At 45.6% G+C, this 19,621-nt stretch overlaps 1 protein-coding gene across 2 annotated transcripts in view; it reads left to right on the plus strand.

Annotated features, from left to right (window-relative positions):
- SRGAP1 (SLIT-ROBO Rho GTPase activating protein 1) overlaps window positions 1–12,020 on the plus strand; it is a 141,264-nt gene extending 129,244 nt beyond the window's left edge. For both annotated transcript variants that reach the window (XM_061467841.1, XM_061467842.1), the window contains exons 19-22: window positions 5,774–5,954; window positions 6,534–6,668; window positions 6,795–7,140; window positions 8,908–12,020. In XM_061467841.1, the coding sequence (XP_061323825.1) occupies window positions 5,774–5,954; window positions 6,534–6,668; window positions 6,795–7,140; window positions 8,908–9,285 (1,040 nt within the window). In that variant the 3' untranslated portion in view covers window positions 9,286–12,020. The remainder of the gene's footprint in view (window positions 1–5,773; window positions 5,955–6,533; window positions 6,669–6,794; window positions 7,141–8,907) is intronic.
- The last annotated feature ends 7,601 nt before the right edge of the window (window positions 12,021–19,621 follow it).

Raw genomic sequence — 19,621 nt, forward strand, 5'->3', positions numbered from 1 at the left:
GGAAGGAGGAAGAGGAAGAGACAGACAGGGAGGAAGGAGAGGAAAAGAGCTACAACAGAGAAGGGATTTGTTTTTTAAAATACGTCATAAGGGATACTGGTTAGGGCCTGGGATGATTGCCATAGGGAAGGGGAACAGGAAGGTATATCTATAGGAAGCCTGGCTACACTGGTCCCATTGCACACAGAACAATGTAAACATAGTTCCACTGTAGCTAAACCCATCTGTTTTGTCACGTAGACAAGCTGTCAGTGACAGATTGCTTGCCTCTTCCCCTTTGCCATGGTGAGGAGGGGCAGGCACAGTCTATCACTGCAGATGTTTGGAGAGGAGGGACAGTTGGGTGAGCAGGCATCCCAGAAGGTGGTGGGAAACTGAAGATAGAAGTCAGTGTTAATCTTCTGCCTAGGGGTGTAAACCCGTGCCTGCACCCACAGTAGGGAATGCCAGAAGTTTTACAAGATAGCCCGTACATGGTTCCTCTTGATCAGCTCTGTAGAGCTAACCCCCCATCTTTCTACGGCACAGCTCTGCTAAATGGTGTGAACAAACTCATAATTGCATTTTATTTTCCCAAGATAGTATAGCTACACTCCATAAGAGCTCCTTCTTCCGTTGGAGGTACGAAGCAAGAGTGGAAGCTGAAGAAGTGTCTTCATCAGGGACTGTAATGACAGGATGAGGGGTCATAGGTTCAAACTTAAACAGGGGAAGTTCAGGTTAGATATACGGAAGATAAAGTTCTTTACTGTGATGGTGGTGAGGCACTGGAATGGGCTGCCCAAGAAAGTTATGAATGCTCCATCCCTGGCAGTGTGCAAGGCCAGGTTGGACAGGGCTTTCAGCAATCTGATCTAGTGGAAGGTGTTCCTGCCCCATGGCAGGGAGGTTGGAACTGGATGAGCTATAAGGTCCCTTCCAACACAAACCATTCTATGATTCTGAGTCTGTCTGTCTCTCATTTAGAGCACAAGTGAAGTAATGAAATCCTGACACACTCTCTTGTGTGCTGACACACTGGTTCAGCTGGGGCCAGCTTTGGGGTTCTGTGACCAAACTGAGAGACAGTATGGGTATGGAAAAGAAGTGCAGCTTTTCAGCAGCACTCTAAAGCACGCACTTCATGCCTAGGAAAGATTAAAACACCACCAGGATCCAGAGGAGCAGGACTGTGGCATCACATAGTGCATCACCTGTGCCTCAATGACCATGGGCTTTACCTCACCAGTGTTATAATAACAGTTTTACATTCCTGTTGTGGTGCTGCCTATGGTATGACTGTGTTACTGGTGAAGACAAGCCCTGAAGAGAATAACTGTCAACAGGACAAAGTTCTGATAAACGATGTAACTGCTCGAGACATGGGATTTGCTCACCAGATTCGTCTGGAATTTAATCTGGGTTGCCCCATTGCACCTTTTTAAGTAATTCATTGAGAAAGGAAGTGGACATTTGTGTTTGGAGAGAAATGTTAGCCCAAAAATGTTTGTAATCTGGCGAAATACTGCTGCAAAGGTAAAGATTAGCAAGTCTGCATCACATACGGAAGTGTTTTATAATTCTGTTGATCACTAGAAAGGGAAGAAGGAAAGAGAAGGAGACACTTTTTACTGTAGTGTTTGCAGTCTTCTTTAAATGTGCAGAAACTATCCCTGTTAAGGAAAACACATAAGTTTCTTCTTTCTCCTAAATCTGGAAATGAAGTCAAAAATGTGAAGTTCGGAACATTTATGCTGAATCTGATGCACAAAAAATCTGTTGTTTTATTGCAGAAGAGCCTTTACCTGAAAGTGCCTGTATAGTAAAGACTCAGAGGATATTGTTCATGTTTTGCTGAAGCAGTTTTTAGCATATTTCCTTTAACTTTGATTTGCTGGGGGGTTTTTGTTCTTGTTGGAGGCACATGGAAAAGGGTGGCTAGGTTTGTTTTCAAAGGAAGTAAGAGGGAATTTCCTGAGGAAGTTAAACAGATGGGTTTCTCCTGGGGAACCTTACATATATCACACTGTTCATAGGTATCTCATAAACATAGGGTAAAAACTGAGATGGTAGTTCTGCTGGAAACAAAAATTACAGGGACACGTAAGACTGTAAGCTGTTGTTTTGTCCCCAACACACAGTAATTTTCCCACTTTTCAGTAGTGCATGCTGTGATCAGCATTTTGCCAAATTCTGTTCTATCAACACCTTGCAACATTTCTTTGCTGCTGTTGTTCCCCAGCCAGAGAACCACTGTCCTGGAGACAGGACTTGGAAATTGCAAAGCAAAAGGAAATTCCCTGATGGGGTGCAGAAGGGGGATAAAGAGACTGGGCGATAGTGTCTTTCCAGGACATAACTCTGTTCCCAACAGCCAGGGTACATCTGAACAAGGGCAGAGCAACCCATGCCCTTCACCTCCACCCAAGAAAGAAGTGCAGGGGATGGTGTCCCCTCTCTTCCTTAGCTCCTTGTGCCTTGAGGCAGAGAGGGCAGCACGATGTCACTTCAGTGCCACCGCCCCTGTAGGAAGGTTAGTGCTACGTCTGGCACTCCAATCCCAATATTGAAATTAGCACTTGTGTTTCTTCTGCCTTTTCTGCTCTTGCAAGCAGAAAAGCTTTTCCCACAGTTCTTCAGTTTGTCCTAGTTTTTCACTTCCATAACATCACCTGAGTCACTGGAGGTGATAGCTAGTGAGATACTGGATGTCATCAAATCCTTTTGCTGTTGTAGGCAAATGCTCGCAGTGTGGACATAGCAGCGCAATTGCATTGCCCTCCGAGCTGTCAGTTTTACCATTAGACATTCAGTACTACACAGATTTTAGTTACAGATCCCAAATTTAGCTTTCATCAGCTATTTTGGAAATGCTTGTCATTCAGTAAATCTTGATTATTAAATGACTTCACTTTTAAAAATGCATTTATTTCTAGAAGTAACTGTCACGGTACTTTGGTTTTAACTATTGAGGCTTGACCTCTAACAAGGTGAGTTACTGTTTAAGTACAGTCTCAGTACTGTTTGCTCTGTCCATGTAGAAGCAACATTCAAGCAAAGAAAATGCCCCTTTCAAAATGGTAAAGTCTGCCTGCACTTACTTCTTCCTCTATTAAGAAAACTGTGTGAGATCTACTGGGCACTTCCCCCTGAGGAGCTGGGATTTCTTACCCAGGCAATCTAACAAGCATGTCTCAGAAGTCACATCCATTATGGGTACATTACCAATTCATACAGCTGATTCCAGTGGGGCAGACCTCTGAGAAAGTGTGTGAGTCTTGAAGGCAATGGAAGGATACAAAAATCAGATTCCCATCATGCACCAGACTTAGATTAGTGTAATTCCACTGAGGGAGATAGAGCTATTTCTAGTTCAGTCCATTAATTTGTAAATAGAAAAACCTGTATACTCAAATGTGAATACTGCACGGTCTGTTGAAATTAGCAGAGAAATGGGAAATCCCACAGATAATCAGTGTAGGGATTTATGGATAAATCCAGTACCCTTGACCGTTATCAGTTAACTTCAGAGAATGTCAAAGGAAAATATGTACAGGAAAGCTGGGATTTTCTTTCTTGCTGTAAAGGTTTTTTGTTCAGCTGGGGTTTCTTTAAAGTATTACCAGTTAGTGAGGGGCTCTCTGAAAGCTGGGAGCTTTTGCTTGTGAATTCTTGACCCACTCTTCCATAACCCATAATTTACCTGCAGTCTGAGAACAGCGTGTTCGTACAAACATCTGCTCCTTTTCAGTCCTGCCTGATCCCAGTAATACCTTCTTATAATGAATTCCACAAGCAACGTGCATGATATGTATTGAAACAGTGTTCTTTTGTCAGTGTTGTATTATTGCCGTTCAACATAATACTGCCCTCTTAAACACAATGCAAAATAAGCAGGCATGTTTATTAGTTTCCTTTCTTTTCATTTGGCAGTGGGGTCCTTCCATGCCTGTAGCTGCTTTGTCCCATCTGTACTTTCTGTTAGAGATAGACCATAGACATAGTATCTAGAAATGACCGCAAGATTGTATGTTAGTATATATGCACCAGCATTAAACATTTTCCAGTTTTACAGAACGTTTCTTTCTATGCCATCTTTACATTTTCTTTGCCTAAAAACCATCAAACCAAGAAGCCTATCATCTCCCTCCCACCCACCCACCAGGGAATGCTGCCAACAAGCCATGCTGTAGGGATGCATTTTCAGGAGTTAATACTGCTACTGCTAGGTTCTCATTGACGCTTATATAATCAAAGTCATTTCTGCCAGCGTACATTACTTTTGCATTTGTAGCAGTGAATTCCCCGTACCACTGCCTGCCATCTTTGGAAAGGTTCTGAGTTTGTAACTCCTAAACACCCTGCAGGTCATCGCTGACAGGAGCTCTTAGCCTGACTGCAGAAGCAGCAAACCACAAGGCAGCCTTCTGCAGGCTGGGCAAGTTATTAAAGAAACAAGCTGTAAAGTGTAACCTCAGTAACGGTGCTTTCATTATGTTTTCATGCTGCAGGATGAAGTTAATTTTAAAAAGACATTCCTGTGCAAAACGTTGTCATAAGGGGACAGTGGCTTTCATTATTGGCCCGGTTCTTTGGGGAGTTACAGCATCAGTGATTTTAGTTTGTACAGACAGAAAGTTGCTATGCTATTCGTTAGCCCAGATGTTAAATTTCCATCTAAATATTGCTCTAATTATGTAAAGAAATTTGTCATTTGGGGGACTCTTGAGTTATTGCATTCAGCAAAGTGTGTGATTTTTAAACCTGTATTTTGCAGGTTTTTTCTTTTTATTTTGAGACTGTGATGACAGTTAGTGCTCAGGTACTTTTAGTTTTGTGCAGAATAAATTAGAGGTGCTAAAATCATAGCTGTTTCGCCAGTGTCCAGGCATAGCTCTGAAGATACCTGCAGGCAGACCCTCAGCAGGGGCCCTTCACTGACGTCAGTTGGTTTCCAACCCAAGCACAGGTTACAGGACGGAGTCCATCACCAGTGTAAGGCTGGATTTACCAACGTAGTGACAGAAGATTAGCCAGGACTGCTATAACCAGTGTTTGACTTCGGAAAATACCAGTCTCCAGTGCAGAAGCCAGAGGAACGTGGGATGCTGGATTAGGCAGAGCTACCTCAGGCAGCTTCAGGCCGCACAGGGACTGCCCCTACGGAGGACTCATCCTTAGGTGTCTGCTTCACTGAAAAAGGGTGTTAAGGAAGCAGATGAAAGCACTGGGCTTCAGTGTTGACTAAAACACTAGGTTTTCACTAGGTCTGCATGCTCGTCGTGTAAAACACAGAAATGTCATCGCCCAATTAAGCAAAGTATCCCTACTCATGAACAGATAAATCCCATCTTCCTTTGCCACTGCAGATGTTAATGATGCTCCAGTTTACTTTTCCTTTATCAAACTGGTTCCTCGGGTCTCTGATTATTTATCTGAGTTTGTTCTTCTTATTTTTGGCCTCCATCCCACGCCCCAGCCATGAAGGAGCCCTTGCAGCAGGAGGCAGAGGCCTCTGTCCCAGCAGCAGCTATTGTAATGTTTGAGTATGCTGTTACGTTTTCTGCAGCTTGTGAGGCAGCCCAGATGCTTTCCACTTGTGGCACAGATTGATTATGTTTCTTTGTAAGAGATATATTATAACGACTGCCTGAAGTCTGCCTTAGCTCAGCTGATCTCTGATCAATAAGAGTGAGCGCTGAGAAAATGCAATAAATGCGGTTTATGAAACCAAAAGGAGCAGATAAGCCAGTGTGGAATCCGATACTATTCTTCTTCTTCTCTCTGTACCCAGAGTGTGAGCCCATAGAAGCTATAGCAAAGTTTGACTACGTTGGAAGGTCTGCACGAGAACTCTCTTTCAAGAAAGGAGCTTCGCTTCTGCTCTATCACCGAGCATCTGAAGACTGGTGGGAAGGAAGGCACAACGGAATTGATGGCCTTGTCCCTCACCAGTACATAGTGGTGCAGGATATGTAAGCAGTGTCTGCTGTGACTAGATTCTTAATGGGGTGTAAAAACATACTGAAGCCATTAACAAAGTGGTTTCCCAATGGGACAGTGGTTTGAAGTCTCAGATAGGTAAAACATTTGCCTTCTGTGCAGGACGCCTCTGTCTTCACTGCCCTGAATTGACAGCTCTTAATCAAAAGGTACTGCTAGGCTAAGCTACCTTGTTTATGGATATGTTCCCAAGGGACGGATGTTACTGCACCTATTTTAATTTTACTATCTCTTTGCAGCAATTGCTGACATTTAACTTTAGAATAGCAAGGGCTGGAGAAATGCAGTCTTCAACTCTTGTTTTACAGTATTAAGCATGTACTTTGCCAAGGATGACAAAGTTCTTCCCTACAGGAAAGTTACATATGAAATGTAAAGAGCTCAGTAAACAGAAGGATTATAAGGGATTTTTGGAGACATGGAGGGGCTGCAGTGCATTAAAACATGCCTGGTTTCCTAAGCATAAGGGGGTAAACATCTGGGAGTGCCAAAGTACTCTCTGTCACACTTAACTCATTGATTTCTCATCTCACCGTGTGTGTTCTGTTCAGGGATGATACTTTCTCAGATACCCTGAGTCAGAAAGCAGACAGTGAGGCCAGCAGCGGACCCATAACTGAGGATAAGTCATCATCAAAGGACATGAATTCTCCCACTGACCGTCACTCCGACGTGTATTTGGGAAGGTAAGCTAGAGCAGAACGTGTTTTCAGTAGTGCTGCACACAGCTCAGGTAACACAGCAATCACTTCTCCACGTGTTGATGATGGGTCACTGTGACTTGTCCTATAACCACTTCTTCATTGGTGCAGGCAACGGAAGAGATCAGAACCTCCACCTCCTCTAAGACGCCCTGGCAGGAGCAGTGATGGTCACTGCCCCGTACACCCTCCTCACCCTCTCTCCAACTCATCTGTGGATCTAGGTTCCCCCAGCCTGGCAACTCACTGCAGTCCCAGAGCCCTCCTTCAAAATCGCAACCTCAATGCCGACAGCCCTGAGAGGCGGCGCAGGCCTGGCCATGGCAGTCTCACCAACATCAGTAGGCATGATTCTCTAAAGAAGATTGATAGCCCTCCGATTAGAAGATCTACGTCATCCGGTCAGTACACAGGTTTCAATGACCATAAACCACTGGACCCAGAGTCAATAGCTCAGGTTTGTGTTTCCTTTATTTCATGTCACTCTCTGATTTTCTGTGGAGGGAGCGTTGGTGAATAGCATAGCACAGAGGATATATGCTGGTAGGGGTGGGTGTGCAGGAGATTATTCTACTTAGCTTTCTCAATAGAGTGTGTGTGAAAGAAGGTGCACTAAGGGATCCTGGATAGAAGCAGCACAAGGGGGAGTAGACGTTGTAGAAGCAATAAAAAGAAATTATTTCCCATTATAGTGTAATGAAATTGCCTCTGCCAAGCGAAACAGTAGGATAGTGTATGATTACAACAGCTGTGTAAATCACTGTGCTCTGATGAAGGCTGGCCTATTCTAACTTGCATGTAATTAGCGTTCAATTATTTCACAGTATTATGGTACGTAGAAAAGTGCTCCGACTGACTAGCAGCAACCATTGCCATTCAGAGCACAGATTTGCACTCCAGGGTGTTGTGAATTTGAGGTAGTTTTTGTATAGTTCTTATGTAGTTCATGCTATGTGTCGATTTGATGCTTGTAGTTGTGCCTAAGAGCATAATGTGCAAGACATCGCACCTGGGTAAATCGTGGGCCATCTTATCCCCATGTGAACACTCGCCAGTCTCATTCCTGGCAGTGAAGAGGTGAGAAGGATGGAATAGGGAGCACCCCAAATATCTAATCATTCCACTGTAGAGAGCTGGTAACAGCTCGTGAGCAAATAGATAACTGCTGTCTGCAGAACTCTCATATTGCCTAGGTAGGATAACTTGATTACTAGGGGCACCCTGAGGGTACGCTATGACTGCAGAAGTATTTTACAATAACACTGGCACTCGTGTTTTAAAATGTAATGTACTGGTAATGCTTGCTTTCAAACTCTGCTTCCAGCAAGGGATAGAAGGAACTGTCATGCTTGCATCAGAGGGATGAACCATGTATTACAGTTAGAAAGTGTAACTGTTGTTACTGTTATATTTTACTGTTATTTATTCACTTTTCTAGAACCACATAGAGTGCTGTTTGGCTTAAGCTGCTGACTTTTTTTATGCACCTGCACTCGTGATCATTCGGCAATTAAAAAGAAAACTGTGAAAGTCACTGTGAGCAAGCAGGAAACACCAGACATTTTAAGCTTAGCTGTATCTCAGTACCACTGAAAAGTTGTAAATTAGTGTCTTGGTGTGCTCTTTCAGCATTTGTGCCAGAAATTCTGACGAAAAGCTCACTGAACAATATCTTGCTTTTTTTTCTGCTTAACATTTAACTCAGAGTCACAAAAGGAGAGAAGAGCTGATAGACACACAAGCTTTAGTTCCTTCCAAAACCAGGTTTTATAATCCATTTGAGGGAGTGCAGATCCTGAACACCTGAGGCACTAGACAATGGAAGCAGTTAGTGAAGAGCGAGCAAATGGAATAAAATCCCTGCAGCTGCCAGTACACAGGAGATGACGGAAATCTTCACAGTTAAAAACACTGCTAAGCGAATACCCATTGTCTTGAGAATCAGTTCGTAAAATTGCCTAAAGTTTTGTTTTAATCGTTTTTTTTGATTCTCTCATGTAAACAGATTAAATGTTTGTAACGTCCAACCAAAGCTGCCATCTTGACAATCACATTGGCTTCCAAATAAATGTGGTGGGAATTGGTTTTAGCGCTGTAATACTCGTTAAGGAGAGGACGGTTGGCAATTTAATTCACGCATTTTTCACGCCATCCTTTTGCTCCTCTGGTGCTTTGCATTCAGTAGTAGTTTGAATGACCTGCTGCTCTCTGTGCTCTGACCCAGGACATCGAAGAGACAATGAACACGGCGCTGAACGAGCTCCGTGAGCTGGAGCGGCAGAGCTCAGCCAAGCACGCCCCTGATGTTGTGTTGGACACCTTGGAACAAATGAAGAACAGCCCTACCCCTGCCACCTCCACGGAGTCGCTCAGCCCTCTCCACAGTGTCGTTCTAAGGAGCTCCGAGCCTCAGATCCGCCGTAGCACTAGTTCTTCCAGCGACACCATGAGTACTTTCAAGCCCATGGTGGCCCCTAGAATGGGAGTACAGCTGAAACCTCCTGCTCTTAGGCCAAAACCTATTGTTCTTCCAAAAACAAATCCTAGCATAGGGCCTTCCCCTTCTTCCCAGGGTCCAGCCGACAAATCTTGCACAATGTAGACAGCTCAGCCACCCACAGTGCCTGGCTGGGGTATGCTAGGGAAAGGGATGGAGTAACAATAGAAGTCAGGGCTCCGTAACATCATTTGTTCATGTTTGTAACTGGAGAGGCTTTGATTTTCGGTGTTTTTGAATGTACTGTCTGAAACTAGCTACATTAACATGGGCATTTTTATTTTGTATTGTTTCAATTAAAAGAAAAACTGGACAATTGTGCATCGTTTTAAAAAACAAACGTAAACTTACTTGAAAACTTGATGCTGCACCATTTGTAATAAACTCAACACGGATCACAAACAGCTTGCCACATTGTACCATACTTCACAGTCTTACTGTAGCTATATAATAATTGATCCTGCACAAAACTAAGGGGGGGGGAGGGTCTGGGGGGGGCAGGGGAGGTGGGACCTCTCACTTCTGGGTCACCAAACCAAATCTCAAGCAGGTTAGTAAGAGTTGAAATCTAGCATGTGAGGATTAAGTGTCTGTGTGGAATGTCCAAGTCATCTCAGGCCACGTTTCTTATTTAAGACACAGCAAAAAAAAAAGCCAACAAACCCACCACCAAACCCTCACAACTCGTATAATTGGCACCAAGTTTAGCTCTCGTGTTGGTGGTCTTACAAAAGACAAGTGCTAGATGATGTGGAGATCGCATTGCCCTCACTGGTAAAAAGCAGCATTCCAGGTCACAGCTAAAGCACATCTCCAGGATTGCATCTGGAAACTACTTTTGCTGCCCTGTGTAATAGTGTACCTTTCCGTGAAGCTAGACCTTCATTCCCCACATTTTCCACAAGAGCTGAATTCATTTAAAGTCCATAGTTGAGCGAGCCAGGCTGTGGGAGGTACGTGAACCTGGTGATCCATTGTGCAGGCTGATAGGCGATCGGAACAATCAAACTGCACGGTAGTTTGGCAGAGTCTCCTGTTGACTTCATTGCTCAGTGTCCAATTAAAGACAGGATTTGAATGGTAATAGCGTTTGGAGCTGACCCAGCTCCACCGGCTGCCTTGCCCGGCGCAAACACAGCGCATGTCCCCGTTATGCTGACGGCAGCAAGACGGGGACTCTCTGAAGAGGGGCCCCCTCCTGCAGCAGTGCAGGCTCACTCACAGGACAGGCAGCTGAGTTCCTACCGCCTCGACTCAAGCTGCCTAAAGCTTCCATAACCACTTCCCCCCTTCCCCTTTCTTTTACAGTGACAGAAATCAGTACCTTCCTCCTGTCTGTGTGAGTGACGGCTGTCAACTTTGCTTAGCACTCTGTTGTTAGACTTCGTGAGGCGTGAACTAAATGTACAGCTGTTTTGCACATTGCGACAGTAAGCCATAATATATTTTCCAACATCCAATTCATAAAGTAAGTTTCATTGAAGAGATGGGGGGAAAATAAGTTCCACTGTGGTCCACCTATAGGAGTACAACTGGCTTTAAGTAAGACTTGTCTTTCCATGTATTCTTTGAGATCTCACTGTTGGAAAGCTTGAAGGCTTGTTGAAAGCTAAGTACCTCTCACTGTACATAACAGTTGAGTTTGGGAGGAGAAGAGTAGTGATAAAATTTGATGGGCGTAATTAATTACTGAGGTGACAGGAGTCATTTCCTGTTGTTACTTAGGAGCAACTTGTTCCTGCTCTGGTTTACACCCTGTAGATAGGTAATAAAAAGCCCCAAGTGTGAGAAGTACCCCACAAACTGCCTCAGAGGCCCAAACTGCTCCTAGTATTTGCAAACCCTTCTCAAACCAGCCACAGACTTCATGCACGTGTAGGTTAGAGGCAAAGTCTTAGTCCGCCACGGCGACCGTGCAGCAGTGGTCAGTGAACCTCTGGTCCTCTCACCTTGGCTGCCTGGTCCTAACACTAGGGCAAGAGCCTAAACTAGGCCAGTGGAGTGCTGGGCTATAGGATCTGTTCACTTGGTCGGGACCAGAGCTGTTTTGAAGTAGTTCCCCAATGTACTAGAGTCAGTGGAACAAACTGGAATTTCAGCTTTCATTGACATGCAGTTTTAGTCTCATGCGTTTTTCAATTGACACACCCGGCATAATTGAGATGGATACCTGTATCTTTAAATGGCATAGGGAATTTTGTATGTTTAAATAACTGTACTGGACTCCATAATGCTTATATTAGAAATTGTTTAGCAAAAGAAAATATTAGAAACCGTGCATTTAGTGAATGCATCCACTTAGTGCATTCACACAGTTAAATGTGTAGTTTGATGGTTATTATAGATACTTAAAAGTATAGTAAGTGGATATGTAACAGGAAAGACTGCTACAACTACAGACGTACTAAAGGGTAACTCCTGCACACCTAATCCAATCAGTATTGTCCTTTACTGTCAAGTTTGATAAATTGCAGTACTGGTAGCTTCCTGCTTGTTGACTGTTACCTAATTGTGTCAATGTACATCTGTAGTATGTACATGTGAAAGTGCCTTTAAATTTTAGAGGAGCTTTAGCCTTGCTCTTGTACTGTTGCATTTCCATTGCATCCTTCCCTGTTCGTGTATGGCTGCATTCCCATTGCATTCCTTCCACTCTCGAAGAACAAATAAAAACATGGAATTTTCACGGTTCTGGAAGAGAAATGTACTGTTAATCTGTTGTGACAATGCACTTTTATGTATAGTACTGTACATTTTTGGCATGTACCATTACAAGCTTCCATATACATTCAGGTTTGTTCCTCATAGTGTATCTTTATAATAAAGAAGATAGTTCTGTCTTTGCGTGTAGTTTTGCTGGGTAAATCGCCATGTATTCCAACATTCCAACCCAGATTGCCAGTCTACCTTCCACATAAAGGGAACACTATTGGCAATCCCCAGCTACCCACACCCCACCCTGCATCGGGTTCCATTAATGTCTCAGCCTGAAGAATGCTCATTCCCAGACTCCTACCTAACTTAAAGAGCACCATCCCCATAAGCTCACTCAAGCCCCTCCATACCTGAAGACCATCCCAAAAGAGCCACCAACCTCATGCAGCTCTGCCTGAGCACCCATCAAGGGCAGCCAACCCCCATTCACACTGGCTGTGGAATTCCCCAGCAACCCAGTTGGCCACTACCACCCTCCTGCTCTCCATGGGAATAACGGGGTGAAAACAACACCCCTGCTTCCACATTTTATAAACATGGTCCCAGAGTGAAAAGCATGAAGAACTCTACATGGGGGCATTTCCTACAGCAGAAGGGGTGCCACCATGCTGGGGAAGGAGGGAGTGCCACAGGTAATGGTCAGTGGCCTTATGCTGCAGAACTGGTGGCAATGCACACACTCCCACAGCTGGCAGGGAGTGTTGGGCTGACAGCTGCACCAGAGACATCCAGCTGTGTATCAGACACTGTCAAGGGTGTCTCCTAGGCTTGGACTGCAGCTGCCCCAAAAAGCCCACCACGCTGCCCAACTTGTATGTGTTTAGGGGGAGAAGAGCTACTTGGAGACACATTTCTAGTCCTTGCTTAGTTAAGGCCATCTGGCTGTGGTTGAGGACCACTATCTGCCCAGAAGGAAGAAGGGGATGGGTGCCAGGCAGGTCAGTGTGGGGCAGGCACAGCAGCCACCCCACCTCAGAGCAGGGCTTTTGTTCTTCATCCTGGAGAAACTACTGCAACACAACTGTCCATCAGCAGGCACATCGATCAGCCTGTGGTGGCAGCTTTTGTATGGCAGTGTCCAGTGGCCAACTTTGGATATTTCTTCTTGTCCCCTACTGCAAAAAGCTGATGAAGACCTGCAGGAAGGGACAGCAAAGGTCATTCCTCATTCAAGGCTCTGCACAGCCTCGAGGGCACATAACCCAGTTTCCACAGTCAGCTCATACACTGGCGAGCACAGAGGATTCTGCGGTGGCTTTTGATCTGCTTCAAGACAAATAAGAGAACACAATAACAGGGGTCTCCTCCTGTTGTGTAACATTAAGTTTCAGTGTTGTGCTGTGTTAGCTTGCTTCCAGGCTTTGTAGTGGAGAAAAGTCCAGTTCTCATGGAGACAGCCAAAGGCTTTGGCAGGTGACTAGGGAACGGCTGAGTTCACGGGCACTCAGAAAAGCAAAGAGGGGATGACTTGTTTTGCTGAGAAAAGTGCATCAACTGAACAGGAAATGAGCAGCAGTGGCACAGGGTATTCAGCTCTCGGGCCACCACTGAAAATCACTGCTTCAAGCCACACACAGCTCCAGGAGCGCGGCACTGCCCCAGCCTGCGCTAACGCCTCCTCAGCCCGTGTAAGGAAATCACAGAGGATCAGCCCAGGGTATAAGTTATCCTTGGTAGAGGTGCATGGTTTGATACTTGCTCCGCGGCTCACAGGGACTTACCCTGCCTGGAAGGGTCCACAGTCGCTGGGCTCAGTTATGGCTGCTCCATGGAACAGGCCTTGGCGTTAGTCTGAATGGGAACAACTGAGACTGACCTAAGTATTAACTAGTGATGGTACAGAATGAAAGTACCATTCCTGTAAGCAGGAATATTGCTTTTCCGTGAACTTGGTCTTCAAGGGGAGAAAAAATACATATATACATTATATGAAACCCTGAACAGATCAACAGTTCAGCATCTTAAAATCCAATTGGCTAAACCAGTTCAATTACTGTTAGAAACAACCCAAACCAGGCTTGTTCAGCCTGGAGAAGAGAGGGCTTATGGAAGACCTTAGAGCAGCCTTCCAGTACCTAGAAGGGTCCACAAGGAATCTCGAGAGTGACTTTTTACAAGGGCATGTAGTGATAGGACGAGGAGGAATGGCTTTAAACTGACAGAGGGGAGATACAGATTAGACATTAGGAAGAAATTCTTCACTATGAGGGTGGTGAGACACTGGCACAGGGTGCCCAGAGAAGCTGTGGCTGCCCCATCCCTGGCAGTGTTCAAGGTCAGGCTGGATGGGGCTTTGAGCAACCTGGTCCAGTGTAAAGCAACCCTGCCTATGGCAGTGGGGCTGGAACTGAATGATCTTTAAGGTCCCTTCCAACCCAAGCCGTTCTGTGATTCACTAGTTTAGACATGCCGCTGTAATTGCAGCTACTCCCTTGCTTTCTGTTTTACCCAAGGGTATTTGTAGATCATGCAGCTGACAGCATCGGTCTCTGGTGGCACCAGCAGACCCAGTGTGAGCAAGTTTTCTTGCCAGGGGGCCACAACACCGGGATCCTTACGATGTGGAGGAGCCACTCACTCTCTCTGCCTCGGTGCTGCAGCCTGGAAAACAGAACCGATGCACAGCCCCAGCCAGATGGGAGAGCAAAACGTGTGTGGTGGCCCTAAGCAGCACTGAAGAGAGAAAAGAGCAGTGTATATCCTTACCTCCTCTCTCAGGTGACAGACACAGCGAAGAGCCAACAGGCCCAGGGGCTTAGAAGGCGACACACAGAATTTGATGTTAAGGGATTAAATAGCATTAAATGACATAAAACCAGTCCAGATGAATTGGATCAGTCAGCCGGTTTCCTCTCAGCTTTCTCAATACAAATGAGTGCAAATAAAAACATGTAGAAATACCGGTTTTATGCCCAACTCTGCAGTCATCTGAGCTTGTGAGCAGGTCTGCGCAGTGATGGTGCATCCCGAGTTGTGTCACTGCCATCTCCCAGCAGGGTCAAGCCACACACTGGTCACCACAGATGCCCAAGAGCAGCCTTGGGTTGGCGGTTTGGGGTTTCCTTTTCGTAATTAACAAGCAGCATTGATTTGTCTGAGGGGTTTTTCAAGTAGCACAGTAATGGAATAGGAGGAGCACAAAGTACAAGATGAAACAAATTCAGCTGTAAAACACAGGCAAGTCGTGCTGCACAAAGCAGGTCAGACACTTGCGGGATTGAATCAATAGCGGCTGCACTCAGTACAGCAGCGTGGATAAACCAAAACCAAACCCTGTCCTTATTTCCGTGGAGCACATTGATTCCTCCCTTCATATCTGGCATATGCATTTTCAGCAGTGTACACTGACATCTATAAACACTGACCAAACAACATAAAGCTGTGATTTATGTCTATTTGAATGAATTACCCTCCAGGAGGGACAAACTGCTGAGCCCAGTGCTGCTCTGGAGGGGAATAAGACAGTCATAGAAATGGTCGGTGTTTTGGCAGGGACTTTTTGATGGCAATGAAATAGCATTAATGTGGAGATTGTTACCTGGCTCATGAGTAGTGACTTTAAGTGTGCTAAAGGTGGAAAATACCTTCTTCACAACTTAGAGCAAGAATTGCTGAGCACTGCAAAACAACTGTAAAACAGTGCAACACATTTTAATTGTTTTTCCCTTCCTACAATGTTTTCATCGATTGTACGAAGACGGCAGTACACCAGCACCCCTGGTAACCAGCACCAAGGTGAACACAACAGGGTCATCCGCCACTACTCACAGGTTTAAGCTGAATTTCACTCGGATGGTTTTCTCAGATCTTTATTTTTCCCTGAACGCTCCTGCAAGGACGCATCAAAACTTAATTTCAGACTTAGTGTTGAGATTTTTTTAACTGTCAAACACACCACAAGGCTTGGTTTATCATAGAATCTCCGAACGGTTTGGGTTGGAAGGGATCTTGAACATCAACTAGTTCCACAGGCAGGGACACCTTCCACTAGACCAGGTTGCTCAAAACCCCATCCAACCTGGCCTTGAACACTGCCAGGAAGGGAGAAAGATTTACTTTGTCAAACAGTGGTAGTTGAGGAATTATCTAATTTCTTAAGTAGTGTAAGCCTAAATGCCATTTGTATCTGTGTACATTCATGAGGTCTGCACATGAAAATGCATATGTTCAGTGAAGAAGCAGCTAATTTACAAGGTTTAGAAACCTATGCTTCTTCTGTACCTGCACTGTAATATTGGGCCTCTGGTTTGACCTCTGTGGAATTCACTTGATTTTCTGTTTACAAGTCATCAGTTTTGGTGTTTGCTGTTTCACTAGGTTTACTTTTTCTTACTTTAGAGGCATACCAGCAGGCTCAGTATTTAACTGCAATTTTTTGTGTGCATTAAGTTCCATCTCCAATATCAGGTACATTTATTATTACCGTAAAGTAACCTCATTTTTTCCACAGCTCTATTAGCCATGCTAGTCATAGAATAATTCAGTTGTGCTTATTGTACTGTTCATTCTTAGTTAAACAATTGATGGGAACACTATTCTTGCAGATAATATCACTTTTTTCCCTATATATATATATATATATATATATATTTTTTTTTTTTTTTTAAATGAAAAAATAAAGAGTCCTGCTCATGTCTCACAAATTCCATAGCAGCCCCAGCTGTCAGCTGAGCCAGGAAGGAGCCTTTGCCTGATGGCAGAGCTACCTAGGTCATAGAATCATAGAATCATAGAATGGTTTGGGTTGGAAAAGACCTTAAGATGAAGTTGCAACCCCCCCTGCCATGGGCAGGGACCCCTCACACTAAACCATGTCCAACCTGACTTGAACACTGCCAGGGACGGAGCATTCACCACTTCTTTGGGCAAGCTACAGCACTGAGCAAAACATGAATCTGTCTGCTGCTGCCTGCCCTACTATTTTTAGCAGCTCTGCTTCTCCTCTGACAAAATGTGAGGGAGAGGGAGAGGTCAATATAAACTGTAACCCACGGGATAAGGTCTGGTTATCTGCAAACATGAGTACAAATATCAATTCAGAAATTGAAAGAACCAAAAGGTATCTGCATGCAAGATGAACTGAGACCTAGAAACATTCCTTTCAGCTGATAAAGCCAAAGACTGAGAAAGTCATCCCTTTGTATATACTCATTTATTCCTCTGAACTTTAGGATTTTACCTGCTTAATTTCCACACCTCCTCTCAAGGAAAATCAAAAGACAGCAATGGGCTAGGCAAGGGTGAAGGGAAGCTGCTTTTCTAATGTGGTAGCCCAAAACAGTAAGCTTGCAGCCACGAGCGTTCACTTTCCAAGAGACACAGGCACTTGGGACAGCAGTATCAGAAAGCCACTATGTGCAGAATGGCACCTGGGCAGGGTCATGTCTGGATGCCCGTCCCTGCCCTCCCTCCCGCCGGCCCCCAGCCTCACCCATCACCTGGGGGTAAAACGAAAGGCAAACCTGTCCAAATGCCACAGCCCTGGGCAGTGCCTGGTCCAGCTTTCTGCGGCAGCAATCACAGAATCATAGAATCGTTAGGGTTGGAAAGGACCTTAAGATCATCCAGTTCCAACCCCCCTGCCATGGGCAGGGACACCTCACACTAAATCATATCACCCAAGGCCTTGTCCAACCTGGTCTTGAACACTGCCAGGGATGGAGCATTCACAACCTCCCTGGGCAACCCATTCCAGTGCCTCACCACCCTCACAGGAAAGAATTTCCTCCTTATATCCAATCTAAACTTCCCCTGTTTAAGTTTTAACCCGTTACCCCTTGTCCTGTCACTACAGTCCCTAATGAAGAGTCCCTCCCCAGCATCCCTATAGCCCCCCTTCAGATACTGGAAGGCTGCTATGAGGTCTCCACGCAGCCTTCTCTTCTCCAGGCTGAACAGCCCCAACTTTCTCAGCCTGTCTTCATACAGGAGGTGCTCCAGTCCCCTGATCATCCTCGTGGCCCTCCTCTGGACTTGTTCCAACAGTTCCATGTTGTTTTTCTGTTGAGGACACCAGAACTGCACACAATACTCCAGGTGAGGTCTCACAGGAGCAGAGCAGAGGGGCAGGATCACCTCCTTCGACCTGCTGGTCACACTCCTTTTGATGCAGCCCAGGATACGGTTGCTTTCTGGGCTGCAAGCGCACACTGCAGCCATCTCATGTTCATTTTCTAATCGACCAGCACTCCCAAGTCCTTCTCCACAGGGCTGCTCTGAATCTCTTCTCTGCCCAACCTGTAGCTGTGCCTGGGATTGCTCCGACTCAGGTGTAGGACCTTGAACTTGGCATGGTTAAACTTCATGAGGTTGGCATCAGCCCACCTCACAAGCGTGTCAAGGTCCCTCTGGATGGCATTCCTTCCCTCCAGCGTATCAACCGAACCACACAGCTTGGTGTCATCGGCAAACTTGCTGAGGGCGCACTCAATCCCACTGTCCATGTCAGCAGCAAAGATGTTGAACAAGACCGGTCCCGACACTGATCCCTGAGGGACACCACTTGTTACTGGTCTCCAGCCGGACATTGAGCCATTGACCACAACTCTTTGTGTGCAGGCGGTTCTTGCACGAGCCCCAGGCTCCCACTCACTGTTTCTGCTGTGGCATTTGATGCTGCAGGAGCCCTGATGAGTTTTGTGACCACATTTTTGGTTTACTGCTGACCTCTCAGCATTTCCTTCCAATGGGACTATTTCAGTTCCTATGAAAGCTGAAACAAAATCTCTGACAAAAGCCACTGGGTTTGCCTGGGGCAATGCACCCATTTAGACAGAGGTTTCCATTTTCTTAGCAAAAGATGTAGCCAAAGAGGCAATGAACCAGGTCTAACTTACTTTTTTGCACCCAATATGCCAGGAAGCAGCAGGGTCCCGTCTCTGCCAGGACTGAGGGAAGGAAGCAGCACAAGCTGTGGAAGTTGCAGGACACTCCAAGCCCTGTTTTCCCTGATGTCTCAACACCCAGAAGATCAGTAAGGGAAAGATGAAAGAAAATCACTGTAATTCAGGTGGAAAGTGATGCTTCAACTCCTATCAAGCTTCCTACCCACCAAAAGCGTGTTTATGTGTCCTGGGCTCAGCAGTAGCAGTCATTTTTCTCCTTCTTGGTAGCTGGTACAGCACAGTGTTTTGACTTTCGGCCTAGGAACAGAGCTGATAACAATGATGTTTTGGTCTGGCCAAGGACTTTGTGAGCCTCATACTCTGCCAGGGAGGAGGGGGAGCCGGGAGGAAGCAGAGACAGGACACCTGACCCAAACTGACCAAAGAGGTATTCCATACCACAGCACGTCATGCCCAGGAGGTAACTGGGAGTTACCCAAAAGGACACGGGCTTCTGGGTCGCACTCGTTTCTCAGCGGGTGGTATTGTATGCCCTTCCCTTGTTATTTTCTCTTATCATTGTTGTCGTTGGTGGTAGCGGTGGTGATTTGTGTTACACCTGGACTGCTCTTGTCTCAACCCATGGGAGTTGCGCTCTTTTGATTCTCCTCCCAATCCCTTCGGGAGCGGGGAAGGGGAGAGCCCCCAAGGGGGTTGAGGGGGGGCTCGATTGCTTCCAGCCCAGCACCACTCACTGGGAGCGAGTGAACAAGCTGTCTGGCCAGGGTTTAAACCATGACATTATGTTATGTACGGTTATTACCTTGTTGTTGAAGGCAGGATCAACAGCTCTTGCTGCAGTGGGCCACCAAGACCATGCAAGTGGTCTTGACCAGGCAGGA

Source organism: Pezoporus flaviventris, unplaced genomic scaffold, assembly GCF_033815535.1.
Source record: "Pezoporus flaviventris isolate CSIRO_AGI_PZ_B2104156 unplaced genomic scaffold, CSIRO_AGI_Pfla_v1 ptg000045l, whole genome shotgun sequence".
In the NCBI taxonomy this organism is placed as follows: Eukaryota; Metazoa; Chordata; class Aves; order Psittaciformes; family Psittacidae; genus Pezoporus; species Pezoporus flaviventris.